General features: G+C 42.5%; 1 protein-coding gene across 2 annotated transcripts in view; it reads right to left on the bottom strand.

Moving 5' to 3' along the window:
* The window catches only part of LOC126272266 (uncharacterized), a 379,755-nt gene that overhangs the window by 171,788 nt on the left and 187,813 nt on the right, over nt 1-20,154 (bottom strand). For both annotated transcript variants that reach the window (XM_049975005.1, XM_049975006.1), the window contains exon 7: nt 1,708-1,767. In XM_049975005.1, coding sequence (XP_049830962.1) covers nt 1,708-1,767 — 60 coding nt within the window. The remainder of the gene's footprint in view (nt 1-1,707; nt 1,768-20,154) is intronic.

The following is a 20,154-nucleotide window of genomic DNA, read 5'->3' as shown; positions in this document are numbered from 1 at the left end:
ACCTTGGATGACATGCTATCAATGTTCGTCAATGTTGAGCAGAGCAACTAGGATGAGGTGCTACCTTTCGTGACATTTGCCTACAACACTGCCAAACAAGACACCACAGGATTTATGCCATTTTTCTTGATGCATGGGCTTGAGGTGACTATGACGATGGACACTGTGTTTCCATTACATCCTGATGATGTGGACAACAGCTAAATCAGCCAGGTGTTAACCGGAGATGAGAAAGTTTGGCAGTTAGCTCGAATTCGCACGCTGCAGGCTCAAGAAAACAATCTCCGAAGGTATGACGCGAGCCACCGTCCTGTTGTCTACCAGCCTGGTGACCTTGTCTGGATCTTCAATTCTGTTCAGAAGGCTGGTCTCTCTGAGAAGCTCCTCAGGTGCTACTTTGGACCCTATAAGGTTGTAAGACAGTTGTCTGATGTTACTTATGAAGTTGAAGATTTTGACCCCAACACAAGAAGACAAAAGATCAGAGATACGGTCCTGCATCCCAGGGTAAATTCGGAGCTCCAGAGACAGGCGACAAGCAAAAATGTGACGAAGAGTGTAGCGGCAAAAGAAGTTCTAAGATGATCACCGCCAGGGTGAGCATAAGTCATTGGGAGTAGGAGTATGCAGGACCAATGACTTGTTCCCGGACTAGGATGACGTAACATGGAGACGCTGTTCTCTTAAGGAGGGAGCACTGTTGCAGAAGAAGTTGAGTAGCACAATCAGCGTGGTATAGTGGTTACAATAACAGACTGTTGCGTGGAGGGTTGTGAGGTCAAAACTCACCTCAACTGTAAAACTTTAATTTCTATATGTGGTTTGAGTACTTTCCAGAAGTATCCACAAATGTCAAGAATGATTGTACTCGAATGTTCTGTAGCTGTATAGCTGTTCTAGCTGGAGGCATTTCACTCTGCGCTCTTGTATGTGCAAGTGCTGAATAAACCTTTGTTAAGTGAAGTTAGTGTTCATCATTTATCTAATTAGACCTAGTTAAACAAATTAAAAGAATTGTAAGAGGAAAGTGAACAACACCAACTGAATGAACATGTACAGGTTATCAACAAGCCAAAGGGTGCAGCTAATCTCTTTTTCTCCTTTTAAAATTTAGCCAAAACCTTAGAGAGTGAAATATCACTTATAAAAACTGTATCGAAACAATGTGAAAAACAGAGCAGGTCCAAATGGTAGCCAAACTTTTAAATAAGTTTTTCTTTTCTCCACCCAGCTACACCTCTGCAGCAATGGTACATATTTAAGTTCCTACAGCACAGCGCTCACCACTGTAACATGTCACAAGATGAGCTGCCCAACAGTAAAGTGGACATGTAATGCTCCTTTCTGTTTCGCGTCTTCTAGAGGGGTGTTACAGTGCTGTGTGTTGTTGAAACGGAGACTGCAGACATGTACCTGTGGAAATTTCAGTGTGTACCAGAACTGGAGACATGTACTTGCAAGTCTGGCAGATACGGTGCAAACTGCTGGCCCCTCTATCATCCAGCAGTAGCGTGCCTGGTCCGTGTGGTACTGCAGGCACCCACTCGGGACATGCTCGTGGCGACACTACCATCCGCTCCCTCCGTATGGAAGTGACAAACTACTTTAACCACATTTCAACTACACAACTGCCAGTATGTGGACATTTTGGCTGTCAAATCTTTGACAAGAATTTATTCTACTAGCTGTGCGACATCTGATACTTACAATTTCCTCCTCGAGGAATGTCTCGTGGGGGCTCTGAACGTGACCCGGTTGGGTGCTGGCCTGAAAACATAAAATAATTCTTATCAGTTAAAAATGATGTAAAGAAAGTTTGTGTCTCGTGGGGGCTCTGAATGTGACCTGGTTGGGTGCTGGCCTGAAAACATCAAATAATTCTTAAGATTAAAAAATGATGTAAAAAAAGTTTGTGAAGTTATCTACTGAGATAAGCCACAAATAATTAAAACTTGTGACACACCCAGGAGTCGAAAATTTACTTTGTGCTTTTCAAGAGCAGCCACCTCAACTGTTACATTATAAATTTCCACCGGCACTGGTTCTGCTGTTTTTCCTTCTGAATTTGTTTGTTTGTCCGTGCCATCTAGGAGCAGAACATTACAGGATGTGGAACGAGTTCAGAAATACATGAAGAGAAGCAGTGGAAATTTTAGAAACTAAAGGTGAGCTGCTGTCCTCCGGCGACTCTGTTCCCCTGGTGGAAATACTCGTATACGGCACTTGAGCCAGGCCCAGAGTGTGCTCGGACAGCTCGACAGTCAAGCTGGATGCTCGTGATTAGCACAGAATCTGGGCTTGTGTGTCGTGTTATTCTATCTGTATACTGACCGAGCAGTCATGATATTTAACTAACATCACTGTAAATGTTTCTGAAATTTACACATTTTTATTAACCCAAATGACCTACAGTCGTATCTAGTTTGGAGGAATGAGGTTCTACTGTACTACTGGTATTACGTATTAGTCAGTCCTATTCATCCAAATGGCATCAGGTACATTCAAATCTTGTTCCACATCACTTTTAATGCTATTACTATCAACTGACTGCTATATCATCATCCATTCAGTATCTGTGGTGCAAAAATTACTGTAAGAGATGATGCAAAGGCCATAATCTGGTCAGGTAAACCAAGTAAACAAAATGTCACAAATAATAGGAGAATGGAGGTTAGTCTCAAGGTTGCCAGAGGTTTCCGAAAGTAAAATTCACTAATTTCCAGATGCAGTTTTACCGTTCTACCCTGACATCTGAATGATGAGTTAACAGATATGTTGACAAAAAGAGGTAAGGAACATGTTATTAACTCTAATTCGGAATGAAGAGGAAGTCACTGTCTTCTTTACGGGATTTAAAATCAGACAGAAATGTGCAAAGTAGGAAGTAGATTACAGCAGGGTGAGCCGCAAGCCAGCACAGACTTCAGATGAGGTGCAAGTGTTTATTATATAGGCCGCAATGCACAAATTGCCCGAGTGAGCACAGCCCATTAGCGTGTAAATACCTAGCCACTTTACCTCTGAAATTAACTCGAGTTAGTATTGCAGCTGTACCACCTGGGGACCATAGCTTTTTGGGCTCCAGTTCATTAGCTCACATGTAACTGGATCTCTTCCATCTAGGTATCTGGCTTATTCAACTTCTTCACATTGCTATCATTGGAAAGCCTGACCATATCGATCTTGATCATTGCAATAATCCACAGTTGTTCTATTGCTAAGTTCAATCTTGAAGGTATTGTCAGCTGATTTCAGGCCATTGTATAGCTGACAAGTAGTTACCGATGACTTCATTTCTCGGTTAACTGTCACATACTCTTTATTAATGGAAAACCTTCCTCTACAAAGATTCAACTGTGGCTCCAAATGAGAACCTTTTGAAGAAAGCTATATAAATTCTGACAGATGGTATCACCATCCAGTAAGTCTCTCCAAAAGTGATCGATTCTCTCATTTTTCTTGTAGCTTGCACAGAAATTCAAAAATTCTTGATTACCAGGAAGTTGTGCAAATTCTTTCTCAATTTTATCACAGTCCTTAGCACTCACCCAATTCTGTGCAGATAATTTCTGTGAGGTATTTGAGAGTCTACTCTCATTAGTTGTCAGGCTCATTTTTATTGTAGGTGGATCAAAAAAGCTTATGTACCTGCAAATGCTATACTACAAAGGTGACTTCAGTAGGAGGCTTGCTGAATATCTTTGGCAGTCACTTTCAACTTTCTCAGATCAAACTGTACAGAATGGCATAAGTTAACTTCTTTGGCAGGAATAAGACCAGTTCCATCATCAAGTTTTATATCACATACCGATTTTGCAGCACATAATTCATCAAGATTAAGTACTTTTAGACACTGTATCAGCAAGTATAGAAGACAAAGCAGAGTTTAGAAAGGTCATTATGTCTGAACGTATGTTGTTATGTCTGAAAGGTCACTATAAGAGATTTAATAAACTTGAAAATCTGCCGTTTCCTAAAAAGTTTTGCTCCATGTGCAGGCTGGCAAACGAGGATGTGGTCGAATGGGGTGTAAAAGCCATTCACTTTCTAAAGACTTACACAGACAAAGTAATGGAGCATTAGATTAAAATAGGTACTTACAGCTGGTGAACAATGTTGAAGTACCTAACAGGAAAGGAGCCATAAGAGCCCCACATTGGAAGTATCTCAAAAAGGGTATGACCTACCTTAGGGCCTGACCTACCCCTAAGCAAAACCAAAAAAAAAAGATCTTTTAACTGGCAGCAGAGGATCTGTGAGGTACTTCAACATCGTTCACCAGCTGTAAGTAGCTATTTTAATCTAATGCTCCATTACTTTGTCTGTGTAAGTCTTTAGAAAGGGAATGGCTTTTACGCCCCATTCGACCACATCCTCGTTTGCCAGCCTGCACATGGAACAAAACTTTTTAGGAAACGGCAGATTTTCAAGTTCATTAAATCTCTTATAGTAACCATTCAGACATAACATCCGTTCAGACATAATGACCTTTCTAAACTCTGAGAAGCTCATCTGCAGAAACCATTATGGTTTTAGGGAACAGCGGTCATACGAGACACAGCTGGCCGTCTTTGTGCACGACATAAAACAAGCTCTAGATACTGGCTCCCAGGTTGATGCCATATTCCTCAACTTTAGAAATGTGTTAGACTCAGTTCCGCACTGTCGCTTGCTCCAAAAAGTGCACGCTTACAGTCTATCCTATGGCATATGCGGTTGGATAGAAAGTTTTCTAACAGACAGTGAGTAGTATGTCATCCTGAATGGGGCGGCTTCAACAGAAACAAGCGTATCATCAGGTGTGCCCCAGGGCAGTGATTTACATAAACGGTGGCATTGGACTGTTTGTCGATAATGCTGTAGTCTACAAGAAAGTAGTATCACATGAAAGTTGTGAACAAATCAATGAGGATTTGCAGAAAATAAATGTGTGGTGTAATGACTGGCAGTGTAATCTAATGCGTATAACAAGACAAAAATCCCCATTAATGTACGAGTACAAAATAAATGCCCAGTCTTTGGAAGTGGCAACATCCGTCAAGTATCTGGGTGTGACTATACTAAATGATCTCAAATGGAATGATCAGATTACACAAATAATGGGCAAGGCGATATCTATGTTGCAGTTTATTGGTAGAATCCTGAAGTTGGGTCTGATTCAAGAGATTAAGAAGATCCAAAGAAGAGCAGCAAGATTCGTGACTAGTACATTTAGCCATCACAAGAGTGTTACAAATCTCATAGAAAGTTTGAAGTGGGACACATTTGCAGGTAGATGATGTGCTAATCAGAAGGCGCTGCTTACTAAAAATCGGATCTTCACTGACGATGTACAGCATATATTATTACCACCAAATTTCAAATCACGCAATCATCACCATTCAAAGATAAGGGATATTAGAGCTCGTACTGAGGCATTCAGACAATCATTTTTCCCTCGCCTGATCTACGAGTGGAACAGAAGGGTGGCGGGGGGGGGGGGGGGGGGGGGGGGGTGGTAGATGTGGTACAGGGGGGAGAATATGCCTTCGGCGTAAATTGTGTCCTCTGCGCCACACATCGCTTGGTGGCTAGTGGAGTATATATGTAGATAACCAGCTCTTCTTGCATTTACATTCTTCAAAACATTACAAATCTACCTCAGAAAAGGGACAATGCCTCAGTTAGTCTTTAACGTTGCATTCTTGTATGGAGACCACAAGATCTCATATCAATAAAATCTGATGCACTGTCCCCACAAATACTCTTCAGATGAAGATGCAAGTCCTTCAAGAATGCCTAGTTGACGTCTGGACAAACCATTGACATTTGAAGCATGTTGGTAAGGTTCAGGTCATAAGTACTTTTTCTTAAAACTGTTCAAAATATCAGCAGTAGTGGTATGGCCTAAAATGCTAATGAAAAGTAGTGCATTTCAACCTATTTGTTTATTCTGTAACAATAGCTGAGAGCAAAATCCATTTGCTGCAACTGAGCCACCTTGTTATGGGTCTCATCATGAGATTACAAGAATTTCCCCTTCGAGACCTGCGAGAACGTTTATTTAAAGTATGGATCTAACCTATAAACGATATAACAATGTCTCGGTGCACTGGAGTTGCACTGACTAGTTAAATTGTCATTAAGGAACACAACCTGAAACAAAGCAATCTGCTTGCCCGTTGAGGAAAGAGCGCACGTTTTTCAACGGCCAGCAGTGTCCATAATATTTCCTCCCTCATAACGTCTTCCAGGGCAGGTACTTTGCGATACAACTGTTAGCCAATGGGACGTTAGTGGCAGTGGTGGAGGTGGTACAGGGCTGGAGATTGGAGGTGCAGGGTGGAAGATGAAAACCCAATGGTAAACTGCGAGATCCCCAATTCACCAGTCGCTGCCTTCTTACTGAGAGTGAAGGGATCGTCTTTGTCATGTGCAGTTATCCCACCAGATGACAGGGAGCATGATCCGGAAGTACCAGCAGCCTGAAGACAATCAAACATTCTAATAAGACAATATCATCATCTGTGTGATACTATCAATCAAAGAACAGTGGTTGCCAATAGGTAGTATGCACGTGACCAAGGAGGGATTAATGAAACGGATCCCTTTGTCGAATGAAACTGACCTCATCCTCTAAAAAGGAAGTGAGAAGAACAAAAACATTGGTATATGGGGGCAGCAGTGTGTACCTCACCACTCCTCCCTCGCTGCAAAACCTGTGACAAATTTCCATAATGAGTGCCAAAAGTTGACATTCGAAAAGGAAAAGGTAGGTTACATCAAACTGCTCAAGTGTAGGACGAGAGTGCGAAAGTACGGTGCTCACTATGGAGTGCCACCTCATTGGCAAGGATTTCCCACCCAGCATTCCTGTTCTCTTCTCTTACTTCTTAAAGCACACGGCATCATCAAAATGGCAGGTAAAAATAACACAATTGCCCAGAAAATAAAATCTCATTAGGGTCAGTGAGGGTATACAAAGCACTAGTTAAGAATAAAAACCAAGACTGCTAGAGGCCAAGCAAATACAGGGTAATGTGAGGTGACAACCTCACTCAAAACACATCCTCAAAAGATAATCTAGGTGTCACGTTACACAGCCAGCCTCTAAGAGTCTACGCATCACTTAACGATCACAGTACTCCATTTCCCAAAGTTTAGCAAAAAAGATGAATTTTGCTGTCTTTTTGACTGCTACGACTGCCTCAGAGTGCTGAAGAGAGCCATCTTCCCCATGCTGGTGAGAGTGACAGATTTGCTGTACAGTGTGCAATACACCTGGTACTCTGTCATCTCATTGGCCTTGATATCATCAAACATCCAATCATTTGGCCCTGGATTTCACTTTGTCCAGACTCACTGCAATCTTCAACCTCAACACTGCAAGATCTGCCAAAAGACAGGATGGAAAGTTTTCTGTTGACAAAACCCCCACAGCAAGCAAAAGCAGGTGCACCTCGGAAGGAGAATCAAAACACGAGTGAGTGAATAAATGCTCTACGTGGCTCCCCGGACAGACCCCTGCATGCCGAGTCGGCAGGTACCGCACTGCTCCTGTACACAGATGGTGAGTCGCCCCCCTGTAACACCTCAAGTCAGCTCCAGTCTGGTAGAGGCAAATAGGGGTATAATTCGACATGTAGGAACTGTATCAACATCTCTACACTTATAATTGCTCCATGAGGTTACAGTACTCAGTTAAAGTAACCTCATCTGCAGAACACAGTAAGACAGATTTGTAAGTGCAAAGGAGGTACAAATGAGTCTATTTTTGCTAACTTATCTGAACTGTCATTAGCCACACAGTCAGTGGATGCTCGATGGGGCAGTCGCTCCCTCCGATAGAAGAAGTCACCGTTACAGAACGCGGTGGATCCACTTTCGCACCATTTTCTACCGCAGGATGTGTTTAAGTGTGCGGAACAAGAGGAGAAGCGTAGAACTCAAGGTGTCTTCTTGCGCCATGTCAAGTGTTGGAAGTTCTGTGACAGATTGCGCAGATTTACAGTGGGTCCTGTGGTCACGAGAAAACATACTGTAACAAAAAACGCATTCAACAAAATCGAAATTGTTTGGAATATTGTCGCAGAAGAAGCTGAGTAGCACCTTGATTTAGTGGTTATGATACTAAACTGCTGCATGGAACATTGTGAGTTCAAAACTCATCTGGACTGTACAATTTTAATTTCTATATTCGCTTTGTACTGTAACCTCATGGAGCAATTATAAGTGTACAGATGTTGATACAGTTCCTACATATCAAATTATACCCCCATTTGCCTCTACTGGCATACATTCTAAAAGTATCCACATATATCCAGAATCATTGTACTACAATGTTCTGTAGCTGTATAGATACTGTATGTGTTCTGCTGGAGAGGTTGCTCCTAAACACATCAATCGAGGTCTCCATCGCTGTTTAGAACCTCCAGCTGACCACCTAGCCGCCCTAACCTCGAAAACTAAAAGGGTATGACATTCCTTGGAGGTGAGGCCACTGAAGAGAAAAATCCTCCGCCATCGATCACTACAAAAATCTTCTTGGAAGGCCGACCAGCCCAAGCTCTTATGGAGAATTATCTTCAGTCATTTCGGAGAAGTACCATCGCCAGTTGCAGAAAATTATATTCATTGACAACAAAACATCTCTTTTGAAGGTGGCTAATGGGAAGTATGTAAAACTTAGAGGAAGATGTACCATTCATGTGGGTATAAGTGGCCACACACAGCCCTTAGAATTCATCGCCTTACAAGAGTGTAGTCATGACGTCATTCTCGGAAGGGACTGCTGATCATTTTGAATGGGTGTTGCAAAAAGCCTCGCAAGGGCCAAGGGCTCATGGGCTCCGCTTCAAGTTTTGGCCTATCTCCAAATTAGCTAGCCACACGCGAGAAGATTTTCGTGACTGGTCATGAGTTTCCAGTGGATTCTTGGATACCTGCAGTCTCTGCCTGTGTGTTTGAGGAGCCCCAACACTCAAACTGTACCGGCAGTTCTCGGGACTGGCCATCTGGCATGACAGCTGGGTGCAAAACTTGTGAACACTGCAGCAGGCCACTGTCAGTCAGGAAGACCACTGAACCAACCTATGCTCAGCACACTGGTTTCCAGCTATCTCACATCAGAGTGCTCACATCGGCTACTGTGCAAGTTTTCTCACACTATTTTAAAGAAACAATTTGGTAAAGAAACTGGTTTTTCATTAGTTATAGCTTTACACGGCCAGCTTCGTGATGAAGTGCCTATAATTTCGTTAAACATCATAGTGACTGTCATATTTCACACATGCATGAAATTTGAATTTCTTGCGGTGAAAAATATGGTTCGCTATGAATTTGTTTTTGTGCATTTTAGACCATATATTACTGCATATGAAATTTAGCTAATGTACTGAATTTTTATTTAAACTTGGGAGGATATCAATACCTAATTCCAGTCTTGAGATAACAAATTGTATATAATAGTTCACTTCTGCTCGTGCATGTGAGAATGAAATATTCACAACCAGGGAGGCTATTCAAACTTGAAACAAATTTCCCTTGAGATTTCTAGGGATGGGACACAAGGAGCTAGACAGCATCATAACAAGTCCCTAATAAATTAACACTGAGCGGGGTTGTAACGTGGCAAATTATTATGAGTTGTCATCTTGCATTGAAAGCACAGCTTGCCATCGACACGGGAGAAGAGCAGATATCAGTTCTTACACCAACACAGCTGACACTGGCTACTGGGCTGAGGGAGCCGTGTACTTTCCTAACGCTGTCTGCAATACCTTATACATACTCTCAACAAATCTGAGGAAGTACAATAAATTATTAATCGATCTTTTCCATATTTAGCAAACCAAATTCTACGAATAGCACAACCACACTTTTAAAATTTTAAAACAAAAACATAAATACTTTCAAATATATATATATATATATATATATTAAAAAAAAAGATTCCAAGACTTACCAAGCGGGAAAGTGCCGGCAGACAGGCACATGAACAAAACACACACACAGAATTGCTAGCTTTCGCAACCGATGGTTGCTTCTTCAGGAAGGAGAGGGAAAGACGAAAGGATGTGGGTTTTAAGGGAGAGGGTAAGGAGTCATTCCAATCCCGGGAGCGGAAAGACTTCCCTTAGGGGAAAAAAAGGACAGATGTACACTCGCGCGCGCACACACACACACACACACACACACATATCCATCCGCACATACACAGGCTATCCGTGATCTGAAAGCTGACCGATCCATCACCATTCTTCCGGCTGACAAGGGTTCCACGACCGTGGTACTTGATCGTCGGGAGTATGTGGCTGAGGGACTGCGACAGCTTTCAGACAACTCTACATACAAAGTTTGCCAAGGTAATCCCATTCCTGATGTCCAGGCGGAGCTTCAAGGAATCCTCAGAACTTTAGGCCCCCTACAAAACTTTTCACCTGACTCCATCAAACTCCTCACCCCACCGACACCTCGCACTCCTACCTTCTACCTACTTCCTAAAATTCACAAACCCAAACATCCTGGCCGCCCCATTGTAGCTGGTTACCAAGCCCCCACAGAACGTATCTCTGCCTACGTAGATCAACACCTTCAACCCATTACATGCAGTCTCCCATCCTTCATCAAAGACACCAACCACTTTCTCGAACGCCTGGAATCCGTACCCAGTCTGTTACCCCCAGAAACCATCCTTGTAACCATTGATGCCACTTCCCTATACACTAATATCCCGCACGTCCAGGGCCTCGCTGCAATGGAGCACTTCCTTTCACGCCGATCACCTGCCACCCTACCTAAAACCTCTTTCCTCGTCACCTTAGCCAGCTTCATCCTGACCCACAATTTCTTCACTTTTGAAGGCCAGACATACCAACAATTAAAGGGAACAGCCATGGGTACCAGGATGGCCCCCTCGTATGCCAAACTATTTATGGGTCGCTTAGAGGAAGCCTTCTTGGATAGGTTGGTGTTGGTGGGAAGTATCCAGATAACTCGGACGGTGTAACACTGTGCCAAGATGTGCTGGCCGTGCATCAAGGCATGTTTAGCCACAGGGTGATCCTCATTACCAACAAACACTGTCTGCCTGTGTCCATTCATGCGAATGGACAGTTTGTTGCTGGTCATTCCCACATAAAAAGCATCACAGTGCAGGCAGGTCAGTTGGTAAATCACGTGGGTGCTTTCACATGTGGCTCTCCCTTTGATCGTGTACACCTTCCGGGTTACAGGACTGGAGTAGGTGGTGGTGGGAGGGTGCATAGGACAGGTTTTACACCGGGGGCGGTTGCAAGGGTAGGAGCCAGAGGGTAGGGGAGGTGGTTTGGGGATTTCATAGGGATGAACCAAGAGGTTACGAAGGTTAGGTGGACGGCGGAAAGACACTCTTGGTGGAGTGGGGAGGATTTCATGAAGGATGGATCTCATTTCGGGGCAGGATTTTAGGAAGTCGTATCCCTGCTGGAGAGCCACATTCAAGGTCTGATCCAGTCCCGGGAAGTATTCTGTTACAAGTGGGGCACTTTTGGGGTTCTTCTGTGAGAGGTTCTGGGTTTGAGGGGATGAGGAAGTGGCTCTGGTTATCTGCTTCTGTACCAGGTTGGGAGGGTAGTTGCGGGATGCGAAAGCTGTTTTCAGGTTGTTGGTGTAATGGTCGAGGAATTCAGGACTGGAGCAGATTCGTTTGCCACGAAGGCCTAGGCTGTAGGGAAGGGACCGTTTGATATGGAATGGGTGGCAGCTGTCATAATGGAGGTACTGTTGCTTGTTGGTGGGTTTGATGTGGACGGATGTGTGCAGCTGGCCATTGGACAGATGGAGGTCAACATCTAGGAAAGTGGCATGGGATTTGGAGTAGGACCAGGTGAATCTGATGGAACCAAAGGAGTTGAGGTTGGAGAGGAAATTCTGGAGTTGTTCTTCACTGTGAGTCCAGATCATGAAGATGTCATCAATAAATCTGTACCAAACTTTGGGTTGGCAGGCTTGGGTAACCAAAAAGGCTTCCTCTAAGCGACCCATAAATAGGTTGGCATACGAGGGGGCCATCCTGGTACCCATGGCTGTTCCCTTTAATTGTTGGTATGTCTGGCCTTCAAAAGTGAAGAAGTTGTGGGTCAGGATGAAGCTGGCTAAGGTGACGAGGAAAGAGGTTTTAGGTAGGGTGGCAGGTGATCGGCGTGAAAGGAAGTGCTCCATTGCAGCGAGGCCCTGGACGTGCAGGATATTTGTGTATAGGGAAGTGGCATCAATGGTTACCAGGATGGTTTCTGGGGGTAACAGACTGGGTACGGATTCCAGGCGTTCGAGAAAGTGGTTGGTGTCTTTGATGAAGGATGGGAGACTGCATGTAATGGGTTGAAGGTGTTGATCTACGTAGGCAGAGATACGTTCTGTGGGGGCTTGGTAACCAGCTACAATGGGGCGGCCAGGATGTTTGGGTTTGTGAATTTTAGGAAGTAGGTGTGTGTGTGTGTGTTTGTGTGTTTTGTTCGTGTGTGTGTGTGTGTGTGTGTGTGTGTGTGTGTGCGCGAGTGTACACCTGTCCTTTTTTTCCCCTAGTCTGTGTATGTGCGGATGGATATGTGTGTGTGTGTGTGTGTGCGCGAGTGTACACCTGTCCTTTTTTTCCCCTAAGGGAAGTCTTTCCGCTCCCGGGATTGGAATGACTCCTTACCCTCTCCCTTAAAACCCACATCCTTTCATTTTTCCCTCTCCTTCCCTCTTTCCTGACGAAGCAACTGCCAGTTGCGAAAGCTCGCAATTCTGTATGTGTGTTTGTGTGTTTTGTTCATGTGCCTGTCTGCCGGCGCTTTCCCGCTTGGTAAGTCTTGGAATCTTTGTTTTTAATATATAATAGAAAGAAACTTCCACATGGGAAAAATATATTAAAAACAAAGATTCCAAGACTTACCAAGTGGGAAAGCGCCGGCAGACAGGCACATGAACAAAACACACAAACACACACACAGAATTACTAGCTTTCGCAACCGATGGTTGCTTCTTCAGGAAGGAGAGGGAAAGACGAAAGGATGTGGGTTTTAAGGGAGAGGGTAAGGAGTCATTCCAATCCCGGGAGCGGAAAGACTTCCCTTAGGGGAAAAAAAGGACAGGTGTACACTCGCGCACACACACACACACACACCTATCCATCCGCACATACACAGACACAAGCAGCTTGTGTCTGTGTATGTGTCTGTGTATGTGCGGATGGATGTGTGTGTGTGTGTGTGTGTGTGTGTGTGTGTGTGTGTGTGTGTGTGTGTGTGCGCGCGAGTGTACACCTGTCCTTTTTTTCCCCTAAGGGAAGTCTTTCCGCTCCCGGGATTGGAATGACTCCTTACCCTCTCCCTTAAAACCCACATCCTTTCGTCTTACCCTCTCCTTCCTGAAGAAGCAACCATCGGTTGCGAAAGCTAGTAATTCTGTGTGTGTGTTTGTGTGTTTTGTTCATGTGCCTATCTGCCGGTGCTTTCCCGCTTGGTAAGTCTTGGAATCTTTGTTTTTAAAACCTGAGATACTGCTGGAAATGAAAAACTGACTTAGGGACTGTAATATGTTCATCTATAGTACCTACTGAAATTAAAACCAAGAGGATAGATTCATATAATCAAATTTTCTGGAATTTTATTTTAGTTTCATTGGCACAGATAACTGACGTTATGAAAATTACGAGGGTAATCCCAAAAGTAAGGTCTCCTATTTTTTTATAAGTACAGAACTTTGTGTGGCAGTTGGTCACGCTGTTATGAAGAGCGCTTCACGTGCTGTGTGTAAACATGCGCACGCCGCGCTGAGGCGCTCAGTCTTGGCTTGGCAGCCTTTGACAATGGAGCTCCCGTTGGATGTTACCGACAAGTGTGAATTGCGCGCAGCTATTCAGTTTTTGAATGCAAAGGGCACTGCGCCGATTGAAATCCATCGCCAATTGACGGAAGTGTATTGTGTATGGACATCAAAAATGTTCCTAAGTGGTGTAGAGAGTTTTCAGCTGGTCGGACCATAATTCACGATGAAGAAGGGAGCGGGAGACCATCAATTTCGGAGGAGACAGTGTTGAAGGTTGAGAAAAGTATGCGTAAGGAGCTGCAGATCACCCTGGGTGATCCCTGCACTTCGATTCCTGAGGTTTACCAAAGCACCGCTGACAAAATTTTAACGCAAACATTGAACTACCGAAAGGTGTGGGCAAGATGGGTGCCACGCATGCTGAGGACCACATGCGGCAATGAGATGATGCTTCCCGCGCATTTCTTCACCGCCTTGTAGCCCAATAGGACAACTTTCTGGACTCAATTGACATGTGTGACGAAACCTGAGCACACCACTTTACACCTGAGACCACGCAATAATCAATAATCACACCAGTGGCAGCATCCTTCTTCGCAACACAGCGGGAAGCTAGTATGACATGGGAATACAAAAACTGCCACAATGTCTACGAAAGTGCATCGACAGAAATGGTGATTATGTCAAAAAATAGCTAAATATTCAAGCTGTAAACTGATGTAAACCACTGTAGAAATAAACAGGTCTATATACCTACAAAAAAAAAATTAGGAGACCTTACTTTTGGGATTACGCTCGTACTATTTCATCCTGTTTTGGTTGTGTGAGAGTGTTTGAGGGACAGAGAGAGTGAATGCAGGACATATGTAAAGTGAGGATGTGATATTATATGAAAACTATGTAAATGTATGTGTGAGAACTTGTTTTGCAATAGGGGGATTTATGATGAATGTCCGGGTGAGGTGGATTTTGTAAAAGGTAGCCACAAGGGGCATTGAGTGTTAAAATTTATTAGTAATTTATTTTGTCGAAAGGAATTGTACTTTGTTTTCATTAAATTTTATATAGTTTCGGAGCTACGAGAGTTCTCGTGTAAATTACTTGTGGTAATCTGATTGGCTGACATTAGAAATATCGCGAGTACAGAAGTGCTCAATATGATCTGAGTGGCTGCTTAACACACTAGACAATAGGAATCCAGCATTTCCCACGCGATTGAGTAGGGCTTTGTGCCTCAACACTAAGAGTCAATATAGTAGCTCGGTAGTGCATGAAGAAATTCACACGTTCGATCGGTTCTCGTGTTGTTGATGAAATGCGACTACAGTGCTGAGTATTTTGTGAAACTTTCAGCTTTGTGAGTGGTTTATTTTAGGAAATATTCACATACCAAAACTTTGTGTCATACATAAACTCTGCGTGCCATGTTTCATGCAGATTACAAGACACTATGGCGAGCGTTTCTTTATAAGAAGTCTATTGAACTACTGAATGTGTTACTCACAAGTAGTTGTGGATCAGTGACTTTGGGATGTTCAAAATATCAGATCGGACGAAATATGTTCTGGATCCTTTCAGGTGTGAACTTGTAAGTGACAGTCAGAAACATCACGTAATTGATGGCGGGATATTAGATACGACAATAAACCAACTTAAAGGAAGTTTGAGATATTTTTTTAAACAAGTCGTGCAAGAATCCCGAATGCTTGATAGTTTAATGAACTTTCAGCTACTGCCCACAGAATGGAGTTGCGTGGCTTTTGCGTGGTAGGTACTTAGTCAAATTTTTGTCAACACTGCTTTTGTCAGCTAAACTGGTACTAGCATTATAGAGTGAAGGGGCAGACAATGATGCTATAGAAGAAGGACTTACACAGCATTAGTGGAGGGTCAGGGTACAGCAGGGAGAGAAGTCAGTGGACTACAGGAACGACGATGGAAGCATCTCAGGGCAGTGAGCTGTAGCAGATGGGCAGTAAAAGCAGTTGGCAGCCGTGGACGGTGATGTGCGATCCCAGAAACTGGACTGCAGCTGGCAGCCTCTGGCAGACGTACTCTTAGTAACATCTCGCTGTGCTGACAACATGGAGGGAAAGCGAATCAGTGTTTTGCTTCGTTTGGTGTGTGTGCGTGTATGGAAAGAAAATTGTCAACATGGAAAAAAGTGATAAGCCTGTAATAAGTGAAAGATAGGAGATTGTAGATTTTGATGATAAAGTATTTGCATATGATTGTATGAGAGGAAATTTTATGTTTGATGTGTGTCAAATTAATGACAAGAGGTTAGCCACATTAAGTATCTGATACTTATGGTGAATTAATGAGCTGCTGTTAAGTTGGCACCAGGTCTTGTAAAGGAAAAAAAAGGTAAGGATGAGAAAAATATAAGTACTCCTATTCAAGACATAAGTAGGGAACAGACATCTGGTTCCAATGTTAAATTAGAACCATTCACTGTTACTGAAGTGAAAACAGAGCAAACATTGGAGGCTGGTGAGCAGAAAGTTAGCATAGCAACCGTGCTCCAAAACATTATGCAACAGGTGGGTGGTATTAGCAGTAGTGCAGTAGAGTCCCATTAATCCGAACTAATTGGGACCGAACCTTGTTCGGATAACTGATTTGTTCGGATTAGCCAGAATTACAGTAACACATTTCTAGAATGAAGTATATCAAGCAGATAAGCAGATACACCACGGTAATAAATGGGAACAAGTGTGGGAACAATGGCTCACTCTCACTCCCTGCCCTTGTTGTTGTGCATGGTTGAGACCTTTGTACTGTCTGAGGTCAGTGCACTGCCAGTTGGCTCAAAGCGCTTGGTTATGTTAGTTATCGATCGTTGGCACGGTAACAGTTGTATTGTATTCGTTCAGGCGTAAACGAAAACATACAACGTTAATTCTCAAAGAAAAACTGAATGCTTTGAAGTGGATAGGCAATGGTGAGAATGTATCTCAACTGGCAATGGAACTGGGTGTTGGTAAAGCAACTATTTGTGATTGGAAGAAGAACAGAGTGAAGCTTGAACAGTCCTGTGCAATGTCTTCAGGAAAAACACTCAAAATTTGGCAGACTTTGAGACAGTCACAATACGATAAAATTGATGAAGTTCATTTCCTTTGGTTTATGCAGGAAAGAGAAAGGGGAACTCCTATGAGCAGAGCACTGGTTCAGGACAAGGCTTTTTACCTGAAGAAGTTAATGAATGGTGATGAGTCTTTTAGTGTGATTATGGTTGGTTGCACAGATTCAAAAAACATCATGGAATCCGTCAGCTAACAATTACTGGAGAGAAGCTTTCTTCAGACCATGATGCAGCAAAGGTATAATTGGGTGAGTTTGAAAAAATGATAAGAGGGGAAAGTATTCTACCCAACAAATATATATCGCTGACGAGACTGGCCTTAATTTTAGGGCATTGCCAACAAAAAGCCTCGCATCAAAAGCAAAAGACCATGCTCCTGGTTTTAAAATATCCGAAGATCATGTGACTTTATTAGCATGCAGCAACACTGCTGGTAATGACGAGCTACCTTTAACACTGGTCGGCAAATCTGCTAGGCCCAGAGCTTTTAAAAACAGCAGCATGGAGTCTCTGCCCGTGTATTATTGCAACCAGAAAAAAGCACAGATGGATGGTAAGCTGTTCAAAGAATGGTTTCACGGCCAGTTTGTTCAATCTGTTTGATGGTTTTCTAAAGGAAAATCATTTGTCTCTCCATGCAATCCTTTTTATTGATAATGCGGCATCTGACGCCAGCACTGAAGAATTATGTGACAGAGAAACTATGGCGAAGATTTTGCCGCCAAATGTTACACCACTTCTACAGCTGATGGACCAGGGCGTACAGCAGACATTAAAACTGATTTACAGAAAACAATTTTTAAGAATGCTGATCCAAGATGATAGCATTCCTTTAGTGGACAAAATCCAAAAGACCAGTGTGAAGGATGTTGTTTATTGCACCACTGAGGCATGGCAGAATATTTCAAAAAATACTCAGAGAAAATTGTGGAGAAAACTGCGGAAATCTCTTAAATTTCAGGACAACCTAGTTGAAAATGGAGAGGAAAATCTACTACAAATGATACAGACAATCCCTGGATGTGAAGAAGCTAGTGAAGGAGAGACAGATGAGTGAATGGCAGTGGGTGGGGCATGTGTGGAGAACCTTACTGACGCTGATTTAGTTGCTGCTGTGACTTGAGACCAGGAAGAAGTGGACTGCTGTGACCGAAGTGACAACGAGCTCGAAAGCAAAGAAAGAGAGCTGGCGCCACACAGTGACGCAGCAGAAGCCCTTGACCTTGCGCTACGTTATTTGGAGCAACAGCCTTTTGCTACACCTTCTGATTTGATGTTTATGAGACGATGGCACAACTATGGATCATATAACAGAGTGTCTTCATTATGCCAAAAACCAATAACCAAGTTTTTGTCATCTAAAAAGTAGAGATAAAATTTCCGCTGCATTTTAGTATGTTTGACAGTTTGTCATCTAAAAAGTAGAGATAAAATTTCCGCTGCATTTTAGTATGTTTGACAGTTTTTCTTTCATTCTTATGCATTGTTTAAACCTAATGTTTTCTTGCGAATTTTTCTAATACATGTTAAGTGTACTGTGTAAATTAAAATAATGTGTATGTACAGCAGCTTACCGCACTGTTATCCATACTTAGATTAACATTTTTCATTTTTGGATTAACCAAACGTTTGGATTACTGGGGTTCAGATTAGCGGGACTCTGCTGTATTATGAATGGAGTGCTATCTGAAATAAATGGACTAGGTAATGAAATAAATAGTAAGAATACAAAAATAAATGAACTTGGGTCTGATGTGGATAGTACAATAAATGGATTAGTTTCTGAAATTAATCAAGGGTTTATACAGCAGTCAAAACAGTGGAACAATAAACTGAAAAAAATTTAAAGAGGACATTCAGGAGGAACTGGATTATAGATCTTCAGGCTTAAATGAGTTCGTAACTTAACACAAACATAAAAGGACAAATTTGCCAAGTGAAAAACAAGACTGTAAGAATAGTATTGTAACAGTAAAAGGTGAACTAACTACCCATAGGAAGCAAGTTGCTGAAGGTAGTAAACAGCTAGGTGAACAGATAAGTGCTGACTTGAATACCGTACAGGCCCAAGTAGATCATGTAGAAAAACTTGTGTACTGAGAATCATAAAATTTTGGCTGATAAAATTAAGGAGGAAAGTGACAAATGTAAACTGTTTGGAGGGCAAGTGTGTGCAATAATAACTGATTTAGAAACTAACTTCTCAGAACTTATTACAGCATTAAGTGGTAACCTACATGAGCATGACACTAGATTAACAAATGCAGAACAGAGAATTACTAACAGTAGTGGTCATGTAATAACACGAAGTGTTGCAGAATCATCTGAAATTGCCTATGTTAACCACAGATAGTGTCTGAGATGCCAAGCAGTGTGTGCATCCCAAAGAGTTCTGGAGCGATTTTGAGGATGTGTTGCCTAGGTCATGGAATGACAAACTGAAAATAGGCTTTGTGATATCTAATCGAGTATGACTGCACGGAAAGTTTTAAATAGGCTTTCTTTGAGAAATAATGGAGAAAAAGAAAACAGATGGAAGTATTAAATAGCTTTTGGACAGGTGAAAAGTTTACCATAAAGAAAGACACTATTATGAAGTTTGTGCAGAAACAGGTAAAGGGACAATTACAATGGATTAGAATCCAAGTTGCCTCTGTACTGGTGAAATTCTGCACCCAGAGAGGACATTAACAAGTTCAAAGATTACTCAGAATGGGTAGAGAACCCTTTGAGAGAAGAGGGGTAACAATAAGAGATTATAGAGATTCTACTAAGCAAAATGTAGAGAAAGTAAACAGAATAGTTGCAGATATCTAACAACAGAGAGGAATGTCCAGAGGATGAGGTAGTTTTACTGGAAATAGAAATTACGACAGGAACAGGAATGACAGTTATCAAAATCAGCAATCAGCTGAGAGAGCAGAACAGCATTTCAGACAGCTGAATGAACGGAACACTATGGCTAATGGCAGAGTAGGCGATGAGGAAAACTAAAATCAGTCTGTAAGGTTACTAGCATTTGCAGACTGCCAAAACAGAGGTTAAATCCACAGTAGTGGTACAGGTACTATAAACATAACAGAGGAAAGGAAGGAAGTGAGAATATTTACTTTTCAGGGAAATGTAGAATTTTGTGAAAGATCAGATGAAAATCACGAATCTAGGTACCAGTTTAGCAACAGGAGTTATCTGATGAGATTCTGGAGCAGGATCTTAGTTTAACTGAGCACTGCAATACGAAAGAGCATCGTACAGAGAATAAGGAAGAAAGCACTGCACATGGGGAAAGTGTAGCA

The sequence above is a fragment of the Schistocerca gregaria genome, chromosome 5 (assembly GCF_023897955.1).
Source record: "Schistocerca gregaria isolate iqSchGreg1 chromosome 5, iqSchGreg1.2, whole genome shotgun sequence".
NCBI lineage: Eukaryota > Metazoa > Arthropoda > Insecta > Orthoptera > Acrididae > Schistocerca > Schistocerca gregaria.
Note: the sequence above shows the minus strand (reverse complement) of the source record. Positions and strands in the feature narration are given on the sequence as shown.